The sequence below is a fragment of the Chiroxiphia lanceolata genome, chromosome W (assembly GCF_009829145.1).
Source record: "Chiroxiphia lanceolata isolate bChiLan1 chromosome W, bChiLan1.pri, whole genome shotgun sequence".
Classification (NCBI taxonomy): Eukaryota; Metazoa; Chordata; class Aves; order Passeriformes; family Pipridae; genus Chiroxiphia; species Chiroxiphia lanceolata.
In genome coordinates, this window is record NC_045670.1 from 9238252 (window position 1) to 9258799 (window position 20548).

General features: G+C 37.6%; 1 protein-coding gene across 1 annotated transcript in view; it reads left to right on the top strand.

Annotated features, from left to right (window-relative positions):
* Positions 1 to 7619, top strand: part of LOC116780039 (guanine nucleotide-binding protein G(q) subunit alpha) — a 207879-nt gene extending 200260 nt beyond the window's left edge. Inside the window, exons 6-7 of the mRNA XM_032674548.1 lie at positions 1277 to 1430; positions 7429 to 7619. Of these exons, the coding sequence (XP_032530439.1) occupies positions 1277 to 1430; positions 7429 to 7619 (345 nt within the window). The remainder of the gene's footprint in view (positions 1 to 1276; positions 1431 to 7428) is intronic.
* Positions 7620 to 20548: the final 12929 nt, after the last annotated feature.

Consider the following 20548-nt stretch of genomic DNA (forward strand, 5'->3'; position numbering starts at 1 on the left):
CTTATTGCTCTCTACAGGTATTTGAAAGGAGATGTCAGTCTCTTATCCTATATAACAACCAACAGAATAAGAGGAAACAGACTCAAATTGAACCAGGGAAGGTTCATGTTGGTTATTAGGAAAACATTCTTCACTGAAAGAGTTATCAAGCATTGGAACAGGCTGCCCAGGGAAGTGTTAGTCACCATCCCTGGGGGTATTTAAAAGATGTGCAGATGTGACACTTAGGGACATGCTTTAGTGGTGGACTTAGTAGAGTTAGGTTAACAGTTGGACGTGATAATCTTCGAGGCCTTTTCCAACTTAAACAATTCTATGATTCTATGGCTCAACAACATCAGAATCCGCAAGATTCACTTAGATTTTGTTCTCTAGAAGCCTGTTTGATGGTGAAACTCTTGTTTTCAGGAGGCAACTCCTTAAAAAAACTTCCATAGGTATCTAATCAGGACTGCCTTAGAGTTTTCAAATAATAAAGAAGTAGAGTTAATTCCTGGTTCTGAACTCAATTTGTTCTGACTCTGTATTAACCGCATCATGTCAGATTAGCAGTTCTTCAGAATTGTGTCAAACCACACAGAATTTTACAGTATCAGGAAGCCCTTGCAAACAGAACCGTATGCTTCACTTATTTACATTTCCTCTATCATGCAAAATGCTTTGCAGGAGCAATTAAACAAGGCTTAAGTAAAGGTTAACTCGATGTTAGAAACAACTTTACCATTTGTAAGATTTTATGTCATAAGCTTTTGATTTGGACAAATATTCTCAGGTTATCAATGAGTAAATTCTAAATTTACCTGGAACTATTTTAACTCTGATCTCTTTCAAAAAATTAAGGTTTACTTGAATTTAAAGTTCAGGAAACTCATATAAAATAAATAAGGTTGTTAAAACTTGGTTATTATGTCTTGTTGTACACTTATCTATGCCTTGAACCACATGCATTTCAGTACCCATGAATTTATTGGTTGATCAGAACTGTGCATAGTCAGTATTTACAACAGTACCTGTTACAGGTATGGTGTCCATGACCTGTGTTCTCAAGAATCATGCTTGTGTCGTTGAGTTTGCAAAAGGAAATTGCCTGCATATTTAATATACCTCTTACCTATGAATTGTAAAGGAATCAGTTAAATCTCACATTTTGGTAAGAAGGTGGAAAATGTGAAATGGATCTGTTTATCAAATAAAATGGAATTGCATGTATTGATTTAAAAAAAAATAAAATATTTCACAACTGCATACATTTATCTCTCTTTTTTTTTAATTCCAGAATCGAATGGAAGAAAGTAAAGCACTCTTTAGGACAATTATCACATACCCATGGTTCCAGAATTCTTCGGTTATTCTGTTCTTAAATAAAAAAGATCTCTTAGAGGAGAAAATTATGTACTCCCATTTAGTTGATTATTTTCCAGAGTATGATGGTAAGTATATTGCCACCAGAGTTCATGCCTCATTTAAACTGCAGTAATGACAAAATGTAATAGTCTTGCCCTTACTTTGCTTAGAGACTCTTAGGACAATCACCCATTCTTCATTACGCTAATTTTCTTCTTTACAAATTGTACTTAGTACACCAAATGGTTAGTTTGTAGTTGAATGACTTACTGTTCATGGTTTTTTAAAAATTATATAAAAAGTAAAAAATTAATAAAATAACAATTGTTAATTCTCCAAATTTTTAAAGTCACTGAAGTCTTGTGAAACTTTTTAGATTTTTCAGGATTTCATCTTGTACCTCCATTAATAGTGGATAAGATGGTAGTACCTTTCATGTGAAATTATTGATTCTAAATGAGTAACATAATATTAGCAATGGACCTTATTCTGTCCTTGTTCATAAGTTGGGGTGAGGATTTGAACTGAAGTATAAAGCTAAAATTCTATAAAAATACATTTCTTATTCTGCACATTATTTTTGTTTTCTACACATTAATTTTTGTTTTGTTTTGTGCTTGTTTGTGCTTTGCTGCTTTTTTGTTTAAGGTTGGATATCTGAAGAGAAGTGTCATAAATTCTCTGTGACTGTCAAAGAAACCAGTATCATTCTGCCCCCCCCCCTTTCATTGTACCATTTCTTTATTGTTTCCATTATTTTAATTTTATGTTACTTATGTGAAGCTTAATGGGCTTGTCCCAGAAAACATTACATGGAACAAACAGCTGTTTCTAAGGAAGCTGTACTTACAGAAAGTTCTGAGGTGAAAAGTTAGGTATTCTAAGGTAATTGAGTGGAGGCTTTGGTAACAGAGAAAAAAATCAAATTCATATAATAATATCTCTTTTGTCTCACCAGAGAGTGAAAAGCAGATTCAGAAGCTACAAAAAAAGATTAAACCTCTCATTTTCAAAACTAGATAGTGATAAAAGAAAAAAGTTTCAGGTTTTTCCTGTTTGAGAGGAAAGGATGTGTTCACAGTGAACAGCCTGCAGGATCAGACCATACTTATTTATGAGTCAGTGTAAGTTTAGTTTGATAGTACTAAACAGAAGAGAAGTGACAGTTTGAATAGAATATATTCTTGTCTTTTCAAGTTACAAGTGTGACAGGTGCCTTAGATGACATCCTGCAGGTGAGAAGGCTGTATGGGTCCTTCTATTATGAGCACTCAAGTGGAGATACACCTGTGTTAAATGTTTGTCCAGAAAAAAACAGACAAAATTCATACAAAATTGAGGTTGGAAGGGACCCCTGAAGATCATCTAGTCCAACCCCCCTGCTCAAACAAGGTCACCTAGTGCTGTTTCCCAGGAATATGTCCAGATAGCTTTTGAATATCTACAACCTCTCTGGGCAACCTGTCTCAGTGCTCAATCACCCTCACAGTAAAAACGGGGTTTCTGATGTTCAGATGGAACCTCCTGTGTTTCATCTTGTTCCCATTACTTCTTGTCCTGTAACTGGGCACCATCAACAAGAGTTTGACTCCATCTTCTTTGCACCCTCCCTTCAGGTATTTGTACACATTGATGAGATCTCCATCTGAGCCTTCTCTAGGTTAAACACTCCCAGGTTCCTCAGCATTTCCTCCAGTCCCTTAATCATCTTAGTGGCCCTTGGTTGGACTTTCTCCAGTATGTCCGCATCTTCTTGTACTGAGGAACCCAGAACTGGACATAGAACTCCAGGTGTGGCCTCACCAGTGCTGATTAGAGGGAAAGGATCACCTCCCTTGACCTGCTGGCAACATTCCTCCTAATGCAACCCAGGATACCATTAGCCTTCTTTGTGTCAAGGGCACACTGCTGGTTCCTGTTCAATCTAGTATCCACTAGGACCCTCAGGTCCTTTTCTGCCAAGTTGTTTTCTAGTTGGGTGGTCCCAGAATATATTGGTGCCTGGGTTTGTTACTCTTGAGGTGCAGGACTTGGCACTTCCCCTTGTTGAACTTCATGAGATTCCTGTCAACCCATTTGTCCAGCCTGTTGAGGTCCCTCTGGATGTAGCCACTCCACTCTGTTTTGTGTCACCAACAAACACGCTGAAGGTACACTCTGCTCCCTTATTCAGATCATTAAAGAAGACGTTAAACAGGACTGGATCCAGTATTGACCACTGGGGTACCCCACTAGTTACTGTCCTCCAACTAGACTTTGTGCAACACCGATCACCAGACATTCAGTCAGTTTTCAGTCCCACTCACTGTCTGCCATCCAGTGCATACTTCATCAGCTTCCCTATGAAGATCTAATGTGAGACAATGTCAAAAACCTTACTGAAGTCCAAGTAGACAATATCCACTGCTCTCCCCTCATCAACCAGGCCAGTTATTTCATATTAGAAAGTTGTCAGGTTTTCAATCAGTCAGCTCAGAGAAACCCTCTTTCTCTTCTCCTTTGCCATGGGTAAAGGAAACAAAAAAAGATTATGGACAAGTAGGACCATAACCAGTAAGCCAGACCTGAAAGTCTTTCAGTGTCTTACTCTAATTCTGCAGATCTTGCTGGACTTAACCCCTTAGACAAGGTTATGGTTTGATTTGATTTCTTTTGGTGGAAAGATGGGGTGGGTGACTGCTGTGGTTTACCCCCAGCTGGCAACTAAGCATCATGTAGCTGCTTGCTCACTCCTCCCTTCCTGGGGAGAAGAATCAGAAAAAAGTTAAACCCCATGACTTGAGATAAAAACAGTTTAATAATTAAAATAAAGTAAAATATAGTAATAATACTAACAATAATAATAATAGTAATGAAAAGGACAGAGAATAAAAACAACTGATGCACAATAAAAGAAATTAATATAATTGCTCACCACCCAATGACCAATGCCCAGCCCATCCCCAAGCAATGATTGGTCCCTTCTGGCTAACTTCCCCCAGTTTATATACTGGACATGGCAGTCTATGATATGGACTATTCCTTTGTCCAGTTCGGGTCAACTGTATTGACTGTGCTCCCTCCCAGCTTCTTGTGCAACTCCTCACTGGCAGAACATGAGACACTGAAAAGCCCTTGACTCACTGCTCAGCAACGACCAAAACATCAGCGTGTTATCAGCATTATTCTCATACTAAATTCAAAACGCAACACTGTATCAGCTACTGTAAGAAAATGAACTCTATCCCAGCCAAAACCAAGACAGTTATACAGTCTTTGGGTTGCACAGGTCACTGTGTGGTCCTGTCTGCTGTTCCAACACCCTGTTTGGAGATGTTGAAGATGGACACATTTGGAGAACTGATCAGAATTAGGTATTTTTTAGATGGATCACTTTTCCCATGTGGGCAGTAAAATGGAGAAAGTCGCATAGGGATGAGAAATGGTAACCAGGATGGTAAGCTGGACTGATTAAACTAAGCAGTTGTACTGCACAATGTCATAACATTGGATGAGAGATTGAAATGTGCTCAAGGGTCAGAGTACCACATGAAGGTATGCTTTCACAGATCATACTAAAAGACCGTCTCAAAGACTGGAATAAAGTGCTGGGAGGGGGAAAAAGACAAAAAGGGGTCATGTTTGTGAAGGAAAGAAGAAAATATCTATCCACAGGAGCACACTCCCCTCCAGAGTCTTCAAAGAAAATAAATGATTACGCTTACCAAGCTAATGTAGGCAAGTTAAATTGTAGTACTTTTTATATAGGACTTGACTATCATATAGAGAGACCCTTTTAAGACTCCTAAATAGGGAACAATGGACAAGAAACCTACTAATTTGTATTAATTCTTTTCCAAGATTATTTAGATCATAACCACTTAGCATTCTAAATCTAGCATTAGTTCATTCCCTTTTTCTAGATACCTGAGGTGGAAAATTTTAATTTTCCATACTTGAATTCCAGTCAGAAAAAAATTAAATTACATTATAATAAACAGACATGTTATTAGGCAAGCAAAATTTGGATACAGGTTTTGAATAGTGCAGTAGATTTTGAGAGGGACAATCCTGCCTGTGCCTACCCACTCTAAAACTGTTTAACAAAATTCTAGGAAGTTGATTAAAACAATAAATGGCTTATTTTGAAGAAATCATTGTCTTTGAAAGTCTAAGAGTCTCCTTTACAAATATTTAAACTTATTAAGAGTAAAAAAAAATAGTAGGGAAATTTAGCTTTACTGCTGTTTCTATAGAATATGTGATGAAGCTAAAGGTTAGAATCTGTTGTGTTTAGAAATTTAAAACATTTTGAAGTCCTCTTTGTCCTAGTTCAGAGAACTTATTATCTGTTTACATGTTCTTTACATCTCAGTGTGTGAACCAAATATATGCAGGCAACCAAGACAACCACAATCTACAACTGAAGTGTGAAGAGTAGATTTATTCCATCACCTTGCTGGCAAACGGGGACACATATGCTGCTAAGCTTAGTCCATTTTAGCAGGGGCAAAAAGCACGCAGGGCTGTTCCTGACCTCAACATAACAAAGGGCCTGGTGCATGCGCAATGCTTTACAAGACTGTGATCTCCTCCGTGCTTTTTATGATCTCTCTCTCTCCCAACAGGAGGTTCAAACCTGTCTGTGAAAGATGCCTCAAGTTTCTGATAGTTTTTATGTTATCTCTACAGAAGTTCTGCTTCTCAAAACAGGCAGAGGGTAATCAACAGTAAATATGTGAAGTTTCCCACACTGCTACAAGGTCATCTTGATCGAAAACAGTTCTATTTTTCTCTCCTTGACAAATCTTACACTTTTCAACCCTTTCCTCCCCACACTCAGAAAATGTGTAGTCTGTGTATGTGTCTATATATACACATACATATTCATGTACATACACCAAGATATTGTAGAATCATGTTCTCCTTCCACAAGGCTTTGCAACTAGTAAATATCAGAAAGCATTTTATCTTCTGTGCTTCCTTTGCTGCCTAATTTGTCCATTTATGCAAATTAGAAATGCTTAAAATTGTATTTAAATATTAAAAATAAGTTTTATTTTGCAGTCATTGAAAGTTATGTGGGCACATACTAACCCCTTAAGTACAGATTTCATAACCAATGAAGGACAGAACTATATAACAACTGAGCCCTGGTATTTATATTGTCATGTAACAAGACCAGGACCAATGAGGAGATAGGAGGTGGCGGCACAGCAAACATACATGTTCTGTAGAAACCCACATTACAGAAACAGGAGGACAAGGGAATAATGGCATATGAAATTTGCACTGGAACAGTATATGTATATACAGTATAGGAAAAAAATAGCTTGTGACTAATGTTCCTGCTTCTGTGCTGCTCTTTTTGCTGTGAACATGAACAAATCCTCATTCATAGATTGGAAGTCATTATTTTGCCTTCTGCCTTGTGCAAAGCAGAACATGCAGTTTGGTTACATAGACTTTGTGTTCTTCTGAGAATTACAGAGTTTTTTGAAATTTAATTAGATTGTTATGTATAATTTAGATAATTGATTTGTTAAAACAATAATTTTTTGCAATTGAACAGCTTTAACTAGCAAGCATGTATATTTTACCATCACTAAAGTAAATTAAATTCTGTTGGGGACAGTGTCGGACCAGGTTAAGATGTAACTTGATTATGCTACATTTTAAAAGAACGTACTTAAGTATAGTTTAAATACAGTAGACATAGACTGTAAATGGGCCAAATCTATTAATTTTTAATATATTTATGAGTATAAAGCAACTAATTCTTCTGTTGTTCATTTTGTGGGATTATAGATCATCGATTTCATCTCTTCATTTTAAACATCTTATGGAAGAAATATGATAGTCAGAAGGAAAAGAACAGCTCTTGTATGATCAACTTCTGCAATTTCCTTCCATTTTTATTTTTTAATGGTTCCTATTGGGAAAAAATAGTATATGGTAGTATTTATTAGTAAAATTTTTCTCTTCCTCTCTTATACAACGATCGCAGACTGTTTTCTGTTTTCTACTCCTGAGGTTCCCCTCCAAAATAGGTTCAAATATTGAATTGACTTTAGGAGAAACTGACTTTTTCTTCTTCATTATCAGGACCACAACGGGATGCACAAGCAGCACGAGAATTCATCTTGAAGATGTTTGTAGACCTGAATCCAGACAGTGACAAAATTATCTATTCCCATTTCACTTGTGCTACAGACACAGAGAATATACGCTTCGTCTTTGCTGCCGTCAAGGACACAATTCTACAGTTAAACCTGAAGGAGTACAACCTGGTCTAACTGTGCCTAAGAGGCCCTCCAAGACCACCTTTGCGTGATTGAAGATATACAAGAGGGACTGCATTATCTGTGAAAACAAATTGCATAATACTAATTTATTGCCAACCGGCACTCTGTGAATGTTCACAGAGTTTTTAGTTAATATTATGATTCTATTTAAACTATATGGCGGAAAACCAAAAGATGCTGAAGTACATTCACAGTACATTTTCTTATTTTTTAGGCAAAATCTTGTGACTCAGTGGTTTTTAAATTCTCAGTCATACACTCACAAAGGATAACAGGTTTTTGCTATTGAAGTAAAATCAAACTGGTTTCCTCTTTCGTCCCCCCCTTATGTTTTTAAAGATACAGTGGCTGTTTTACTAGTTGCATTCCTTGATAAAATATTTTCTGTTGAGTGATTTGGTCAGGAAAATTGCTATCATCAGAACTGAAGTTATCAGTCATTCAAATTCTACAGAATGTGCTTTCTCTGAAGGATCAAAAGTACTGATAGTGTGATTTTTTAAATTCTTAAAATGAATATTCTCATTCTGTCTTCACTTCTGAGAGTAGAATATTGGGAACTGAAAAATAGAAATAGTTGTGTATGAATTTAGAATTTAAATATACTTTCACAGTTCAGAAAGATGCATAGAAGACAGTAATGAAAGACACAAAGCTGGGATGTTCATGGAATATCATAGAATCTCTTTTTAATTGCTGTGTGCCATTATTATCTCTTTTCTTTATTCACAAATACCAAACAGAAATGTCATGGACACTACATTTTCCCCAGTGTCTACAGCCTGAAACGGGGGTGGGGTTTTATTTTTCAGTTGTGTGCACATTTTTTTAAGTTAGAGCTTTTTTAAAGTGTGTTTTTCCACAGTAGAAAAAAATATTTTTTGTTGTATAAAATCTTGCCAAATCTGGTTTTTTATAAAATAAATACTTTCGAAACATAGGATACCAATGGAAATGCCAAACTAATGAATTGGGAACTGACCTGACTGAGTCAACTGCCAAATGATAAATAAGCATAGTTTCAGCTCATATATTCCCATTTTTAGAAAGTGTTCCATTTTCTAATGCCAAAAACAACAGTGTGAGTGAATATGCTACTTGGTATACATGTATAGAAGACAGTTTAATTTTCTTCTTATGTCAGAGATGGCATGAGATTTCATACAATGTTTTCTCTAATAATATCAAAGCACCTTTGTACAGCATGAAATTATTGATGAATGATCACATTAAGAAACCTTTCTTCATAAGGTTGTTTCAACTGATTCACAGACATTTGATAGGTTTCATGCAAAATAGCCTTTCTTGATGTTCTTAAGAAAGATTTCTTAATGTAAATCACTCTTGAAATTTAAACATGCAAATTTTTACTAACAAAAATGTAGCACACATCAATGAGCAGCTTAGGTTGAAAGGTATTTTTTTAACCAGGTGCATGATTGCTAGCAAGCTACAGAGAACTCTGAAGTCAGACATAATGGATTACTTACAACACCAAGTAGCAATAGGGTGCACTTAGCACAGAAATTGCTGCCTCTCAGCAGCAGAGGAGAGGTGGAAAAAGAATGGTTTGTTACTTGAGTAACAAAGTTAACAATAAATACTAATGAGGTGTTTTTCATCCTTAACCCTCCCAACTCCAACAACAATAAGAATAGTTGCCATTTTTGTTCCCTCATAAAACACCTTATAATTGAAAACCTATTGTAGGTATAATGCAATTATGAATGCTATAGTCATTGTACATACATATATATATATATATATGTCAGTATCCATACTGGCTTTGTAATCATTAATTTTTTGCAAATTGAATGTGCTGTGTTAATATGTATCTATGTAATTGTATCGTATGTCTTATAACTAATTCACATTTGAAATAATGTTATTTCATTTACTTTTTTAAAAGAAGAATGTAAATGTTTTTCAGTTTATTCCTGACTATGTATTTGTTGTTTTTATTTAAAAAGCAAAAAAAAAAGTACAGAGTTGTACTAGCATCATGCTATATAAAATCATTTGTACATTCCTTAGTAAAAGTAAATTGGAGACACACAGAGGACATTCACAATCAAAACAATGCTTAAATCTTGTCAGGGATTTATATGGATATAGAAGTTGTTTTTGTTGGAGGAATTTATACCATTATATCTAGGATTAGAATATAAACTCTTAAATATGAATTTGTATTTGGTAGATTCAACTTCAGTTAATTTTACCTTTCTAATAACCTTTCTTAGAAAAGTGAATTTAGAAACATTTCAAACCACTGAACTTAAGTACTAATGAGTATATGCTGTTTCCCTAAAAATATAAAGAAAAAATGCAAAACATCATATCAGTTAAACACTATTTCAGAAATTACAGAAACCTTAGCTCTAACAATAACAAAAGTCACTAGTGTTAAAAATTTTAAGGAGTTAAAGAATTTTCTTTAATACAGCTAAAGCAGGTAGTGGAAGGTTATAAAAAGTGACACTGGCATTCTAAATGCATCATCAGAACAGCTATTCTTGTTTTATATGTAATTATAACATTGGTCCTCATCTTGCTTATAAACATAACAAATCTTCTGTTTCCACCGTTGACTCTGGAGGGTGTGATAATATCCCTTCTTTCAACCTGTGAATACATTGACCACCTCAGATTTAGTGATATAAATAGAACTGTAGGAGGGGGGAAAAAACCAGTGTTGCCTAATTAAGGTTTGGGTTTGTTTTGTTATTGGATATTGGGGGGGTGGGTGTATGGGGTTTTAAGTTTTAATATAAAAAAGTTTTGTATAAAAACAAACCAAAAGTTTACTCATGCTTTATAGATATACTGCGATTGCAAAATTCAAGAGTGTGTGCCACTGGGCTACTTCTGGTATATTTTGAGTTGAACCTGTGGCAATGTTTAGATAGTTTGTGCATATTCTGAAAAAAATATCTAGTCAACATACTAATGCAAGTCTTACATGATTCACCTAACACAGTATTGCAGTGTGACAGTGTTTACAAAAACATTTCCTTTTAAAATGACAGGTGTTCTCATTTGTACTATATTCCATTGCTGTTGCTGTTTTAATTGGGGATTTCCACTACACCCTATAGTGCTTGAGTCCAGAAGTATGTGCTCTAACATGAAGCTGAAGGCAAAATAAGACAGAAACCTTTTTAACTTTGCAAAATTACATTATTTCATTGAATGTCATAAATGGGAGAGGAGAGGAGGAAACCATCTTGGGAAACTGTGTATTCTACGTGTTCACTAGTACAAGAAAACTGTAATATGTGTTTTACAGAAACCTTAAACTTGCTTTTTTCACTGAGTAGCTGACACCTTCTTGACATACATAGGATGATGAAACTATAAGGGCACTCTTATAATTCAGACTCTTGAGTTTCAAAGTGTATGAATTGTAATTTTAAATCATACTGTCACATGATTGCGAAACACTTTTTAAATTTTGAAAGTGGAGAAGAGGTTTTTATGCTGGCTATCAGTCAAAACTGACTGCATGATTTGCAAAAACTTTAAAAGGGGGTAAAAGGGCTGCATATGAAGATATTGCTAGACTCCAATTTTTGGTTATAAGATGCAAAAGACTCAGATTCCTCAACCTAATGGCTCTTCTGTTGTTATGCATTCTTCACAAAATAATGAAATAATAGGAGAAAACAGAGACGTGTTAACCCATATGTAAAAAACATAATGCCCAAATAATTTATTATATGTACTGCTGTAAATGAAGGTCTGCGCATGGTTATCCTGAATTACATTAGTAAACTAATGAAGTGTGCACAGTATATTAACAAGGCCTACAAATTACCCACCTTTAGTTAAGAAATCAATTAATTAAGTATGTTTTGGAGAGTCACAAGTGAGGAAATTAAAATGACCTGTTGTAGATATTTAATGATTATTTTAGACATTCACACTTTAGCAGATACAGTCCCTCTATGGACATAAACAAGTAAGGTCATAAGTCCAATTTGTTAGTTTAGTAGATATCATGAAAAACAATGTGTTTGAAAAGAACTACTAATAACTACTCTTTTTTGTTTTGTTTTGTTTGGCTTTTATTTACCATTTTATTTATCAGTCAAAACAAACATTTCCATGTAATCAGTAATCCATCAAGGGTCATTATTTATCTAGTTACAGGGATTTTACTGTAACTTTCACTCAAGCTTTTTTACAGTAGTCATGTTGCAGGAAAGAAAATAATAGAAGAGTTATTTGGGCAAAGTTGATGTTGAAAGTAGTGTCAAAAATGCAAGAGAATTCAACCAGATCAATTTTATTCTTGGGATTGCTGTTTTTGTGGTGGTGGGGTTTTTTTCTCCCAAAAGATGGTCTAAACTGGTCTATTGGTGGATTTCTTATTTATCATGCTACAGGAAATCTTTATTTTGACAATATAATGGAGGGGGTGTCATACATTTTTTTAATTTGCAGTGTTTAATAAAATAAAGATCATATTTGTAATTCTAAACTGTCATTTAAATGCATGTATTGTCTATTGTTTTGGGGACAAAAATAGGTGTGTTTTTTTGGTTTTCTGTTGAAAAAATTAATGCATAAATGCTGGTCCTCAAAAATTGTACTGGTTAAAAATACAGTACTTTTCACCATAACTTTGTACTATAGTATCTTCATTCCTTGACATTTAGCTTTTCTGGAATGTATTTGGGCTTCTTGTTCTCCCAAAATATTTCTTATGATAAATATCAAATAGATGTATTATTCCAATAATTAGTTTTTAAATTATACATGCTCTGTTCTTATTGTCCATATATTAACATTTCCTGAATATTTTTATTACAGTCAGAAAGTTCAAAACATTTAAGGTTCAGTACAGTGAATACAGTTAGTTGACATTATTACTAAAAGTTTTTTTGGCTTGTGTACAACAGAAACTCAGAAACATGGGGAAAAATAAATAATAATCTATGTCTTTATTAATAGAAAACTTTCAGAAATTGTAGGCTGTTAAGTGAATTTCTTAAGTATTTTACATGATTACAGTAGTACTGCGAAAGCAGAATGTTTCTTTGATATTTTTGTTTGTCTTAGTGATGATAGAAATAACAGAAAGAGACCTACATATTGCTTTTCAGGATTCTGACATACTTGAACAGCAATCATTGCATCTCACATCCTTACTACTGAAGAAATGGAATTTCAGGATACTTGCAAAAATGACTTTTTTCTCTATTATGTGATCACAAGTTTAAATAAGATTCTTGGAATGCAAATAATTTTCCGAAGTAAGGACTTCAGTGAATTACTGTTGCAGAATGTAAAGGAGAGGGATCAGTGAGGAAGGATTCCTTTTACCTTTATGTCTCAGTGAGAATAACATCAACAAAAATACAAGTGCAAGTTATGATATTTAGATATGTAAAACAGATGCTGAAACTGCATTTATGTGATAAATTGTGCATAGATGTGACATAAACTTACATCACATACTATATTCATATGACCTGACTGTAAAACCATTTTGGACTATACTGTCCCAAACACCTAGGAATTTCAGAGTATTTGCAAACAGAGAAAGATTCATCTGCCACAAAATATGCAGTTGCCTGTTTCTCACGAACACTTCTGGTATCAGTGACAGTTCACAACTGATCCAATTTCATAGCTCATTGCTGCCAAAATGAACCACTCTCCTCCTCAGTTCCTGGATCTCAGCTACATTGTACTTTCCCTCTCCCTTCTGTCAGCCCTTGGTACTTGGCAAACCAGTAAACTGGGTGAAAACAACATTTCTGCTATTCTTGCTTGACTAGTTTAGTATTCTAATTTTCCCTTTTTTGAACCAATTTGGCTAATCAGTGGTTCAAACAAGTGCCAAGCTGACTAAAGGGAAGAGGTATAAGTGTGTGGCCAAAAGAAAGGCTCACAAATTAGAAAACAAGTAAGACTACCGACTACCCTCCTCTTAAAATCTAACCCTCAAATTTCCATGAACAGTGGGCAGTATCTAAACCCCTCATTTTAAGCATGTCATGGGCTACTAGGTATTCTGGCTTGGGAGAATTGCCTTTTTCACTTTGAAAGGTCTTGATTTTATTCAGAAAAAAAAACCTTTAATGAAAATGGTAAGACAAGAAAAACTTTTTTTGCTCTCCTGTAAGAATAACAAGTTTGTGTAAATATGGACTAAAACCAATGGTATTCAGACTGAAACCAACAAGTCATGCTTGGTTTTAGGAAAGGAAAAGTATAACAATTGGGCTTTCATTTGTCTCATAGAAAAAAGAAATCAAGTTCCTGTTTATTTCCAGTAATATTTTAAAAATAAAAAATAAAAATAAATGTCTTCCTTCTGAAGATATTAAAAATACCATGTCACTGCACATGACATTCAAGGTTACCGTCTCCTTGACCAAAACACTCCTTTCTTCTCCCTTCACACTCGTCTATCATCACACTGATTAATTGCTTCCTGCCATGCAAGGAAAATATTTTTACAGTACTGGTCTATGTATGCACTTTCTGGAATAGTTTCTGATCCTTCTGAATTTAGTGTAAATTACTCTTCTAAAACTGAACAATAGATGAAGAATAGTACAGCTGAGAAATAACATTCTTGCTTAGTCTTCTGTCATCTTCCTTCTACCATTTTCCTCTGATTATTTTTCTATATCTTTCCTTTATGCTGTTTGTCATAAAGAGAAGGTTGCTTAACATATCAGATTCAGTTCTGGTAATAATTACAGAACTGTTTATACTGGCTAAATTAAAGATAAATTGTGACTAAGAATAGGATTAGAAAGTTCTGGTAATTGGGGACAGTTGCTATGTGGACACCCATTTTACAAAACAAAACTAGTATAACAAAATAGTTATTACACAGCCCACTGAAGCATACAATGGGTTAATATGGGTCAAAATAACTCATTGAAATTAGTCATTTCACACTGTCAACAGAGAATTGTATTTGCTAAAATGTTACTGAAAATTTGCTTTTTTTTTTCACAGTCCTGTATGAGGTGGTTATTTCAATGATCAAAGACTGGTACTCAACTGAAGAAATGCATTCATTCAATACATTCAATTGTATTCTTGCAGAGATATGTTATTAAATGAAATTAATTTATATGATGCCAGTAAAATAAGATGACTTGCATGCAGTAAACATTAAACATTTAAGATATGCATTTATTATAAAGAAAAAACACTCTCTCCCTATAAATAAAATTCCATTGATCTCCAAATGAAGTATTTGGAGTCTCTTGACAACGGTCAGTTAAATGTGCTCAAAAGTTTGATTATTGTATGCTAGAGGTTAATTGATTATCACATGCTGTAGAATATTTGTTTTATTCTAAATGCTGGTTTTAGAAAGTTGGAAGAACATTGTGCATTAATATCTTGATTGCTGCTTTTCTCAGCATGTCTTAGGAGAATACGGAAGGCACACCTTCACAGTTACTGATAAGACCTGATTTACTTAAGGTTAAGATGATAACTGAAGTGTAAAATCTATGATTAAGGTTTTTATTTTTATTCAAATACTTCAGAATTTCAGTGTTTTATCTGAACTCACTTAAGCAACCTGAGTATTATTGTGGTGTAAAAGGCCAGATGTATACTTAATCAAATTTGATACTTCCCTTACTGTACTGGGTTTGCATGTCCAAGTTTTGGTAGCAGCGGGGCTACAGGGGTGGTTTCTGTGAGAAGCTGTTAGAAGCTTCCCCCATGTCCAACAGAGACAATGTCAACTGGCTCCAGGATGGACCTGCTGCTGGCCAAGGCCGAGCCAATCAGGAATGATAGTAACACCTCTGTGATAACATATTTAAGAAGGAAAAAAGTTGTTGGGCAGATGAAATTGCAGCCAGAGAAGAGTGAGAACATGTGAACAACTCTGCAGACACCAAGGTGAAGGAGGTGAAGGAGGGGGAGGAGGTACTCCAGGTGCCAGAGCTGAGGTTCCCCTGCAGCCCGTGGTGGAGACTATCATGAAACAGGTTGTCCCCCTGCAGTCCATGGAGGAAAATGGGAGTGCAGAGATATACCTGCAACCTGTGGAAGAGACCCAAGCTGGAGCAGGTGGATGCCTGAAGGAGGTTGTGACCTCGTGGGAGGCCCATGCTGGAGCAGGGTCCTGGCAGGGACCTACTGACCCATGGAGAGAGGAACCCATGCTGGAGCAGGTTTTCCTGGTAGGACCTGTGGCCCTGTGAGGGACCCACGCTGGAGCAGCCTGTGCCTGAAGGACTGCACCCTGTGGAAAAGTGACCCATGTTACAGCAGTTTGTTAAGATCTGTTGCCCATGGGAAGGACTCACGTTGGAGAAGTTCTTGAAGGACTGTCTCCTGTGGGAAGGACCTCAAGGGAAACAGGGCGTAGTAGTTGTGCTTTCAGAAGAATTTGTAACGGGAAAGCTAGAAACTCTGTTTTCGCTTTGGAAGCCTGCAAAGTGCCTTCTCAACAGGGTTAGATGTTTTTATTCCCCTTCTGCAGTCCAGAGGGGGTTGCAGAGAGTGCTGTGTTATCTCTCTCCTATGACGGAGAGACATAACCCTAACAGACCCTTGGGAAGGTGGGGGGAGAAACAGAGAGGATAAAGAGGCCCTGGAGAGGGCGGGAACTTGCCTTTTCTCCCAAGGTCTGGTGCTTCAACAAGCACTGTGAGGTATTTGTAAGTTTCCCATGTTCTGACCTTCCAAATAAACTTTTAAATTCTTTCCACTGCCTTGGCATTTCTGGGGATACCTGCGTATCTTACTTTACACAGGGGAAGGACTACTCTCCCTGAGCAGTGGCAGAAACAACCTGTAATCAACTGACCGTAATCCCCATTCCCTGTCTCCCTGTGCTGCTGAGAAGGAGGGAGGGGTGGGGGGAAGGTGTTTTTAAGATTTATTTTACTTGTCATTATCCTACTCTGATTCTGTTAGTAATAAATTTAATTAATAACCCCATTTCGAGTCTGTTTTGGGAGTGACAGTAATCAGTGAGTGATCTCTCCCAGTCCTTATCTCAACTCATGAATCCTTCATTATATTTTCTCTCCTCTGTCCAGTTGCAGAGGGGAGTGGTAGAGCAGCTTTGGCGGGTACCTGGTGTCTAGCCAGGGTCAACCCACTACACTTGCCTAATTATCTTTTGGTTTAATACAGAATAATATGTTTATAATCTAACTGATGGAGCGACTCTTCTTGAATTGCAACAGACTACTGTGGTAATAAGACAAAAAGTCACTTTTCCTCATTTTAGGTACATAATCATATAATTCAAATTCTTACCCAGCTGTCAAAAGTGTTTAAATAATGTTATGATTAATATTTGTAAAAAAAACCAACTTCATTGTTTTTCAGTAATATTTAATATAGTCTGGAAAATGGTTGAATTACACCTGTTGTAGGAAGATGTAGAAATGATAACACAAGTGGAAGTTTTATGTGGGTATGGATAAAGTGTATCTCTTTTGATATGTATTCATATTCATACATGTTGATTTCATTTCTGCTAATATGAAACAAAAGCAACTCTACTGAAGACAGAAAGATGTAATTCCATTTAAAACCAGAATAAAAAAATATTACAAAGCTCCAGATGAATATAGAAGTCATCCTAGATGATGGAGTTTAGTAGAAATGAGAACATCAAACTTCAAAGCAGAGAAAAACCTAACTACAGCAAGAAACTATTTTTTAATGGTTTAGATGTTTACCTATTCAAGGTTAATGGAAAAAAAAAAAGCTAAAATTGAGCACGAGATACTTTGTTAGCATGTCTCTTGGAGCATATGTCATAGGCATGTCCTCTGAGGTGTGGGTGAGGACTGTCTAGTTTGGAGAAAGGGAGGCTGAGGGGCTACCTCATTGCTCTCCACAGCTTCTTGAAGAGGGGAAGTGGAGAGGGAGGTGCTGATCTCGTCTCCCTGGTATCCAGCAACAGGACAAGTGGGAATGGTTCAAAGTTGTCCCAGGGGAATTTTGGACTTGACATTATGTTCCAGTTTAACAAGATTTCAACTCAGAAATTAAGAAACTTCAGGTGGAAGTGTGGAATAAGGAAAAGAACAGCTCTTTATTAACAAAATCCGAATAAACAACAAATGGTGCAATCAAAACTTTCAGAAGAAACAAAACAAAGTCCCAGTTCCCCAGGTGGGGAGGAGAAAACCCACGGCAACCGGGGGGGATGGGGGGAAGGGGGGGAGAAGGCTGAAGGCAAAACTGTCCTGGCAGCTCAACAGCTGCTCGCAGGCATGTGTGCTCCCAGCAGCCGGCAGCCAATGGCTTCGCAACCAGCAATGAAAGAGTCCTTTTTGCCACAGTGTGGTGGGTTGACCTTGGCTGGATGTCAGGTACTCACCCAACTGCTCTATCACTCCCCTTCTCAGCGGGACATGGGAGAGAGTAAGGTGGAAAAAACAACGATGATCGGCCGCTCCCGAGAAGCAGGGCTTCGGTATGCCTGACGGTTTCTCAGCAGGCAGCCATTGGAGACTGAATGCCCACCCTCCTGCTCCTTGCCTCAGCTTTTTATATCTGAACTGATGTCATATGGTATTGATGCCTAATGGTGCTAAGGAAAAAAAACTGCGAAGCAGTTAATTGAGGATGAGATAAGAAAAGGGTTTAATTTGTGCCTAGGCATAGATGTTACAATTTATAATACTGCCCGATCAATCCAAGTTTTGTCCATCCTGTAGCTTTTGCCCTGGTCCACCCCCTGGCCCACCCCCTGGGAATTCAGTCTGGGGGCTTTTCGGGACCACCTCTTCATCACCTTCACCATCTTCAGAGCACAAAGGGTACACGGTCACCCAGTTCTTGACCCTGTTCTGTCATTTAGGTCAAGATATGAGTGTTCTCTAAACAGCATAGACCTGCCTTGACAAAAGACTAAACATTTTCTAGAACTGATATGGGGAACATGGAATGGGGTGAGAGGGTTGAGGAATGTGTTAACTAAAGGGTGCTAAAGGGTGAGGAATAATGGCTGCTGCTTCTAAAATCTACTTTTACTACTTAACTACTTATAAAACTAGGAAAATAAGAAAAAAACAGGTGGACCTTATGACATCAGTATGGAATATCCCTTTGGTCAGTTTGGGTCAGCTGGTCTACTTGGCTCCCCTCCCAGGATCTTGCCCTCAACTAAGGAAGGAATGTTACAGTGTTGGTGCTGTGCTCAGCAGTAGTCAAAACACTGGTGTGTTATCAACACCCTTCTAGCTGCCAATGCAAAGCACAGCACTGTGTGGGGAAATGAATTCCAGCTCAGCCAGACCCAATACAATCTGGTACAGTCTCAAAAACAGAATACCTCACTCTGAGATGAGTTGGTCTCGCTCTCAGTCATCCTCCACAAGGTGTCCCATGGGGAAAAAACTTCCCCTCAGGAAAAAAAAAAGGAGACGACCGAAACCGGGCCCCTGCTTTGTCCTGTCAGTGGACAAAACCAAAATTATCCAGACAAAAGACTCCCAAGGCATGCCCCTGGCCCCGTGCTTCCAGGGAACATCCCCCTTCCCCCACTCCTGCGTTGCCCAGTGCATGCAGTTTTGCTCCATCCCCCCCCTACTGCCCCCATCCAGGAAGAAACAGATGGGGGGGAGGGGGGAACGGGACACTAGGGAAAAAATTCCAACATCTCTTTTCAAACCTATGGCATCATCCACCCCTGAATTTTTCCATACTAACATGCGATATTGGATTCAACCTTTCCAACCATATACATGCATACATTACCCTAACTGTATACATATTACAAATATTTACATGCACAATGTTATGGGAAATTCACCCAAAAATGAGGTCCCCTTGAGGTATACACTGTGTTTCTCCATCTTCCTGCATTACCCACCACGTGGTACCTGATCCTTGAGCAAAAACAATGCCACAAATGGGTTTACCTTTGCTTGAGGCAAGATTAATCCAAACTGTTTTACCTAACATACCTCTCAAGTGAATTACTGGGACTTTGTCCTCATCTACCATGTGAAGGGACTCTTATTGGGCAGGGTCGGCTCGATTGATGGAGCCTCTAGTGTTGACTAGTCATGTAACCTTTGCTAGGTGCTGATCCCAGTGCTTGAAAGCCCCTCCACCCAACGCCTTCAGGGTGGTTTTCAACAGTCCATTACACCGTTCAACCTTCCTGGCGGCTGCTACATGGCATGGGATGTGATACACCCACTTGATGCCGTGCTCCTTCGCCCAGATGGTAACTAAGTTGTTCCTGAAATGAGTCCCATTATCTGACTTGGTGCGCTAGGGGGTGCCATATCACCACAGGACTTGCTTTTCAAGGTCCACAATGGTATTTCAAGCAGTGGTATGGGGCACCGAATGTGTCTCCAACCATCCAGTGGTGACTTCCACCATGGTGAGCACACAGCGCTTACCTTGGCAGGTTCGTGGCAGTGTGATATAATCAACCTGACAGGTCTCTCCATACCTGTACTTACTCCAGCATCCACCATACCACAGGGGCTTCAGTGTCTCAACCTGTTTAATGGCAGCGCATGTCTCACAATCATGGATAATCTGGGAAATAGTGTCCATGGTTAAGTCCACCCCTCAGTCTCGTGCCCATCTATAGGTGGCATCTCTGCCCTGATGACCTGAGGCACCATGGGCCCATCAAACTAGTAACAACTCTCCCTTATGCTGCCAGTCCAGATCCACCTGTGACACCTTGAGTTGTGCAGTTCGGTCTACCTGTTCATTGTTGCAATGTTCCTCATTGGTTCGATTTTTGGGCACATGGGCATCTACATGGTAGACTCTCACAATCAGCTTCTCTACTCAGGCAGCAATGTCTTGCCACATATCAGATGGGTTTCCCTCTATGTTTCCAATTGGCCTTCTTCCATCTATCCAACCACCCCCACAGAGCATTGGCCACCATCCACGAGTCAGTGTAGAGGTAAAGCCTTGGTCACTTCTCTCGTTCA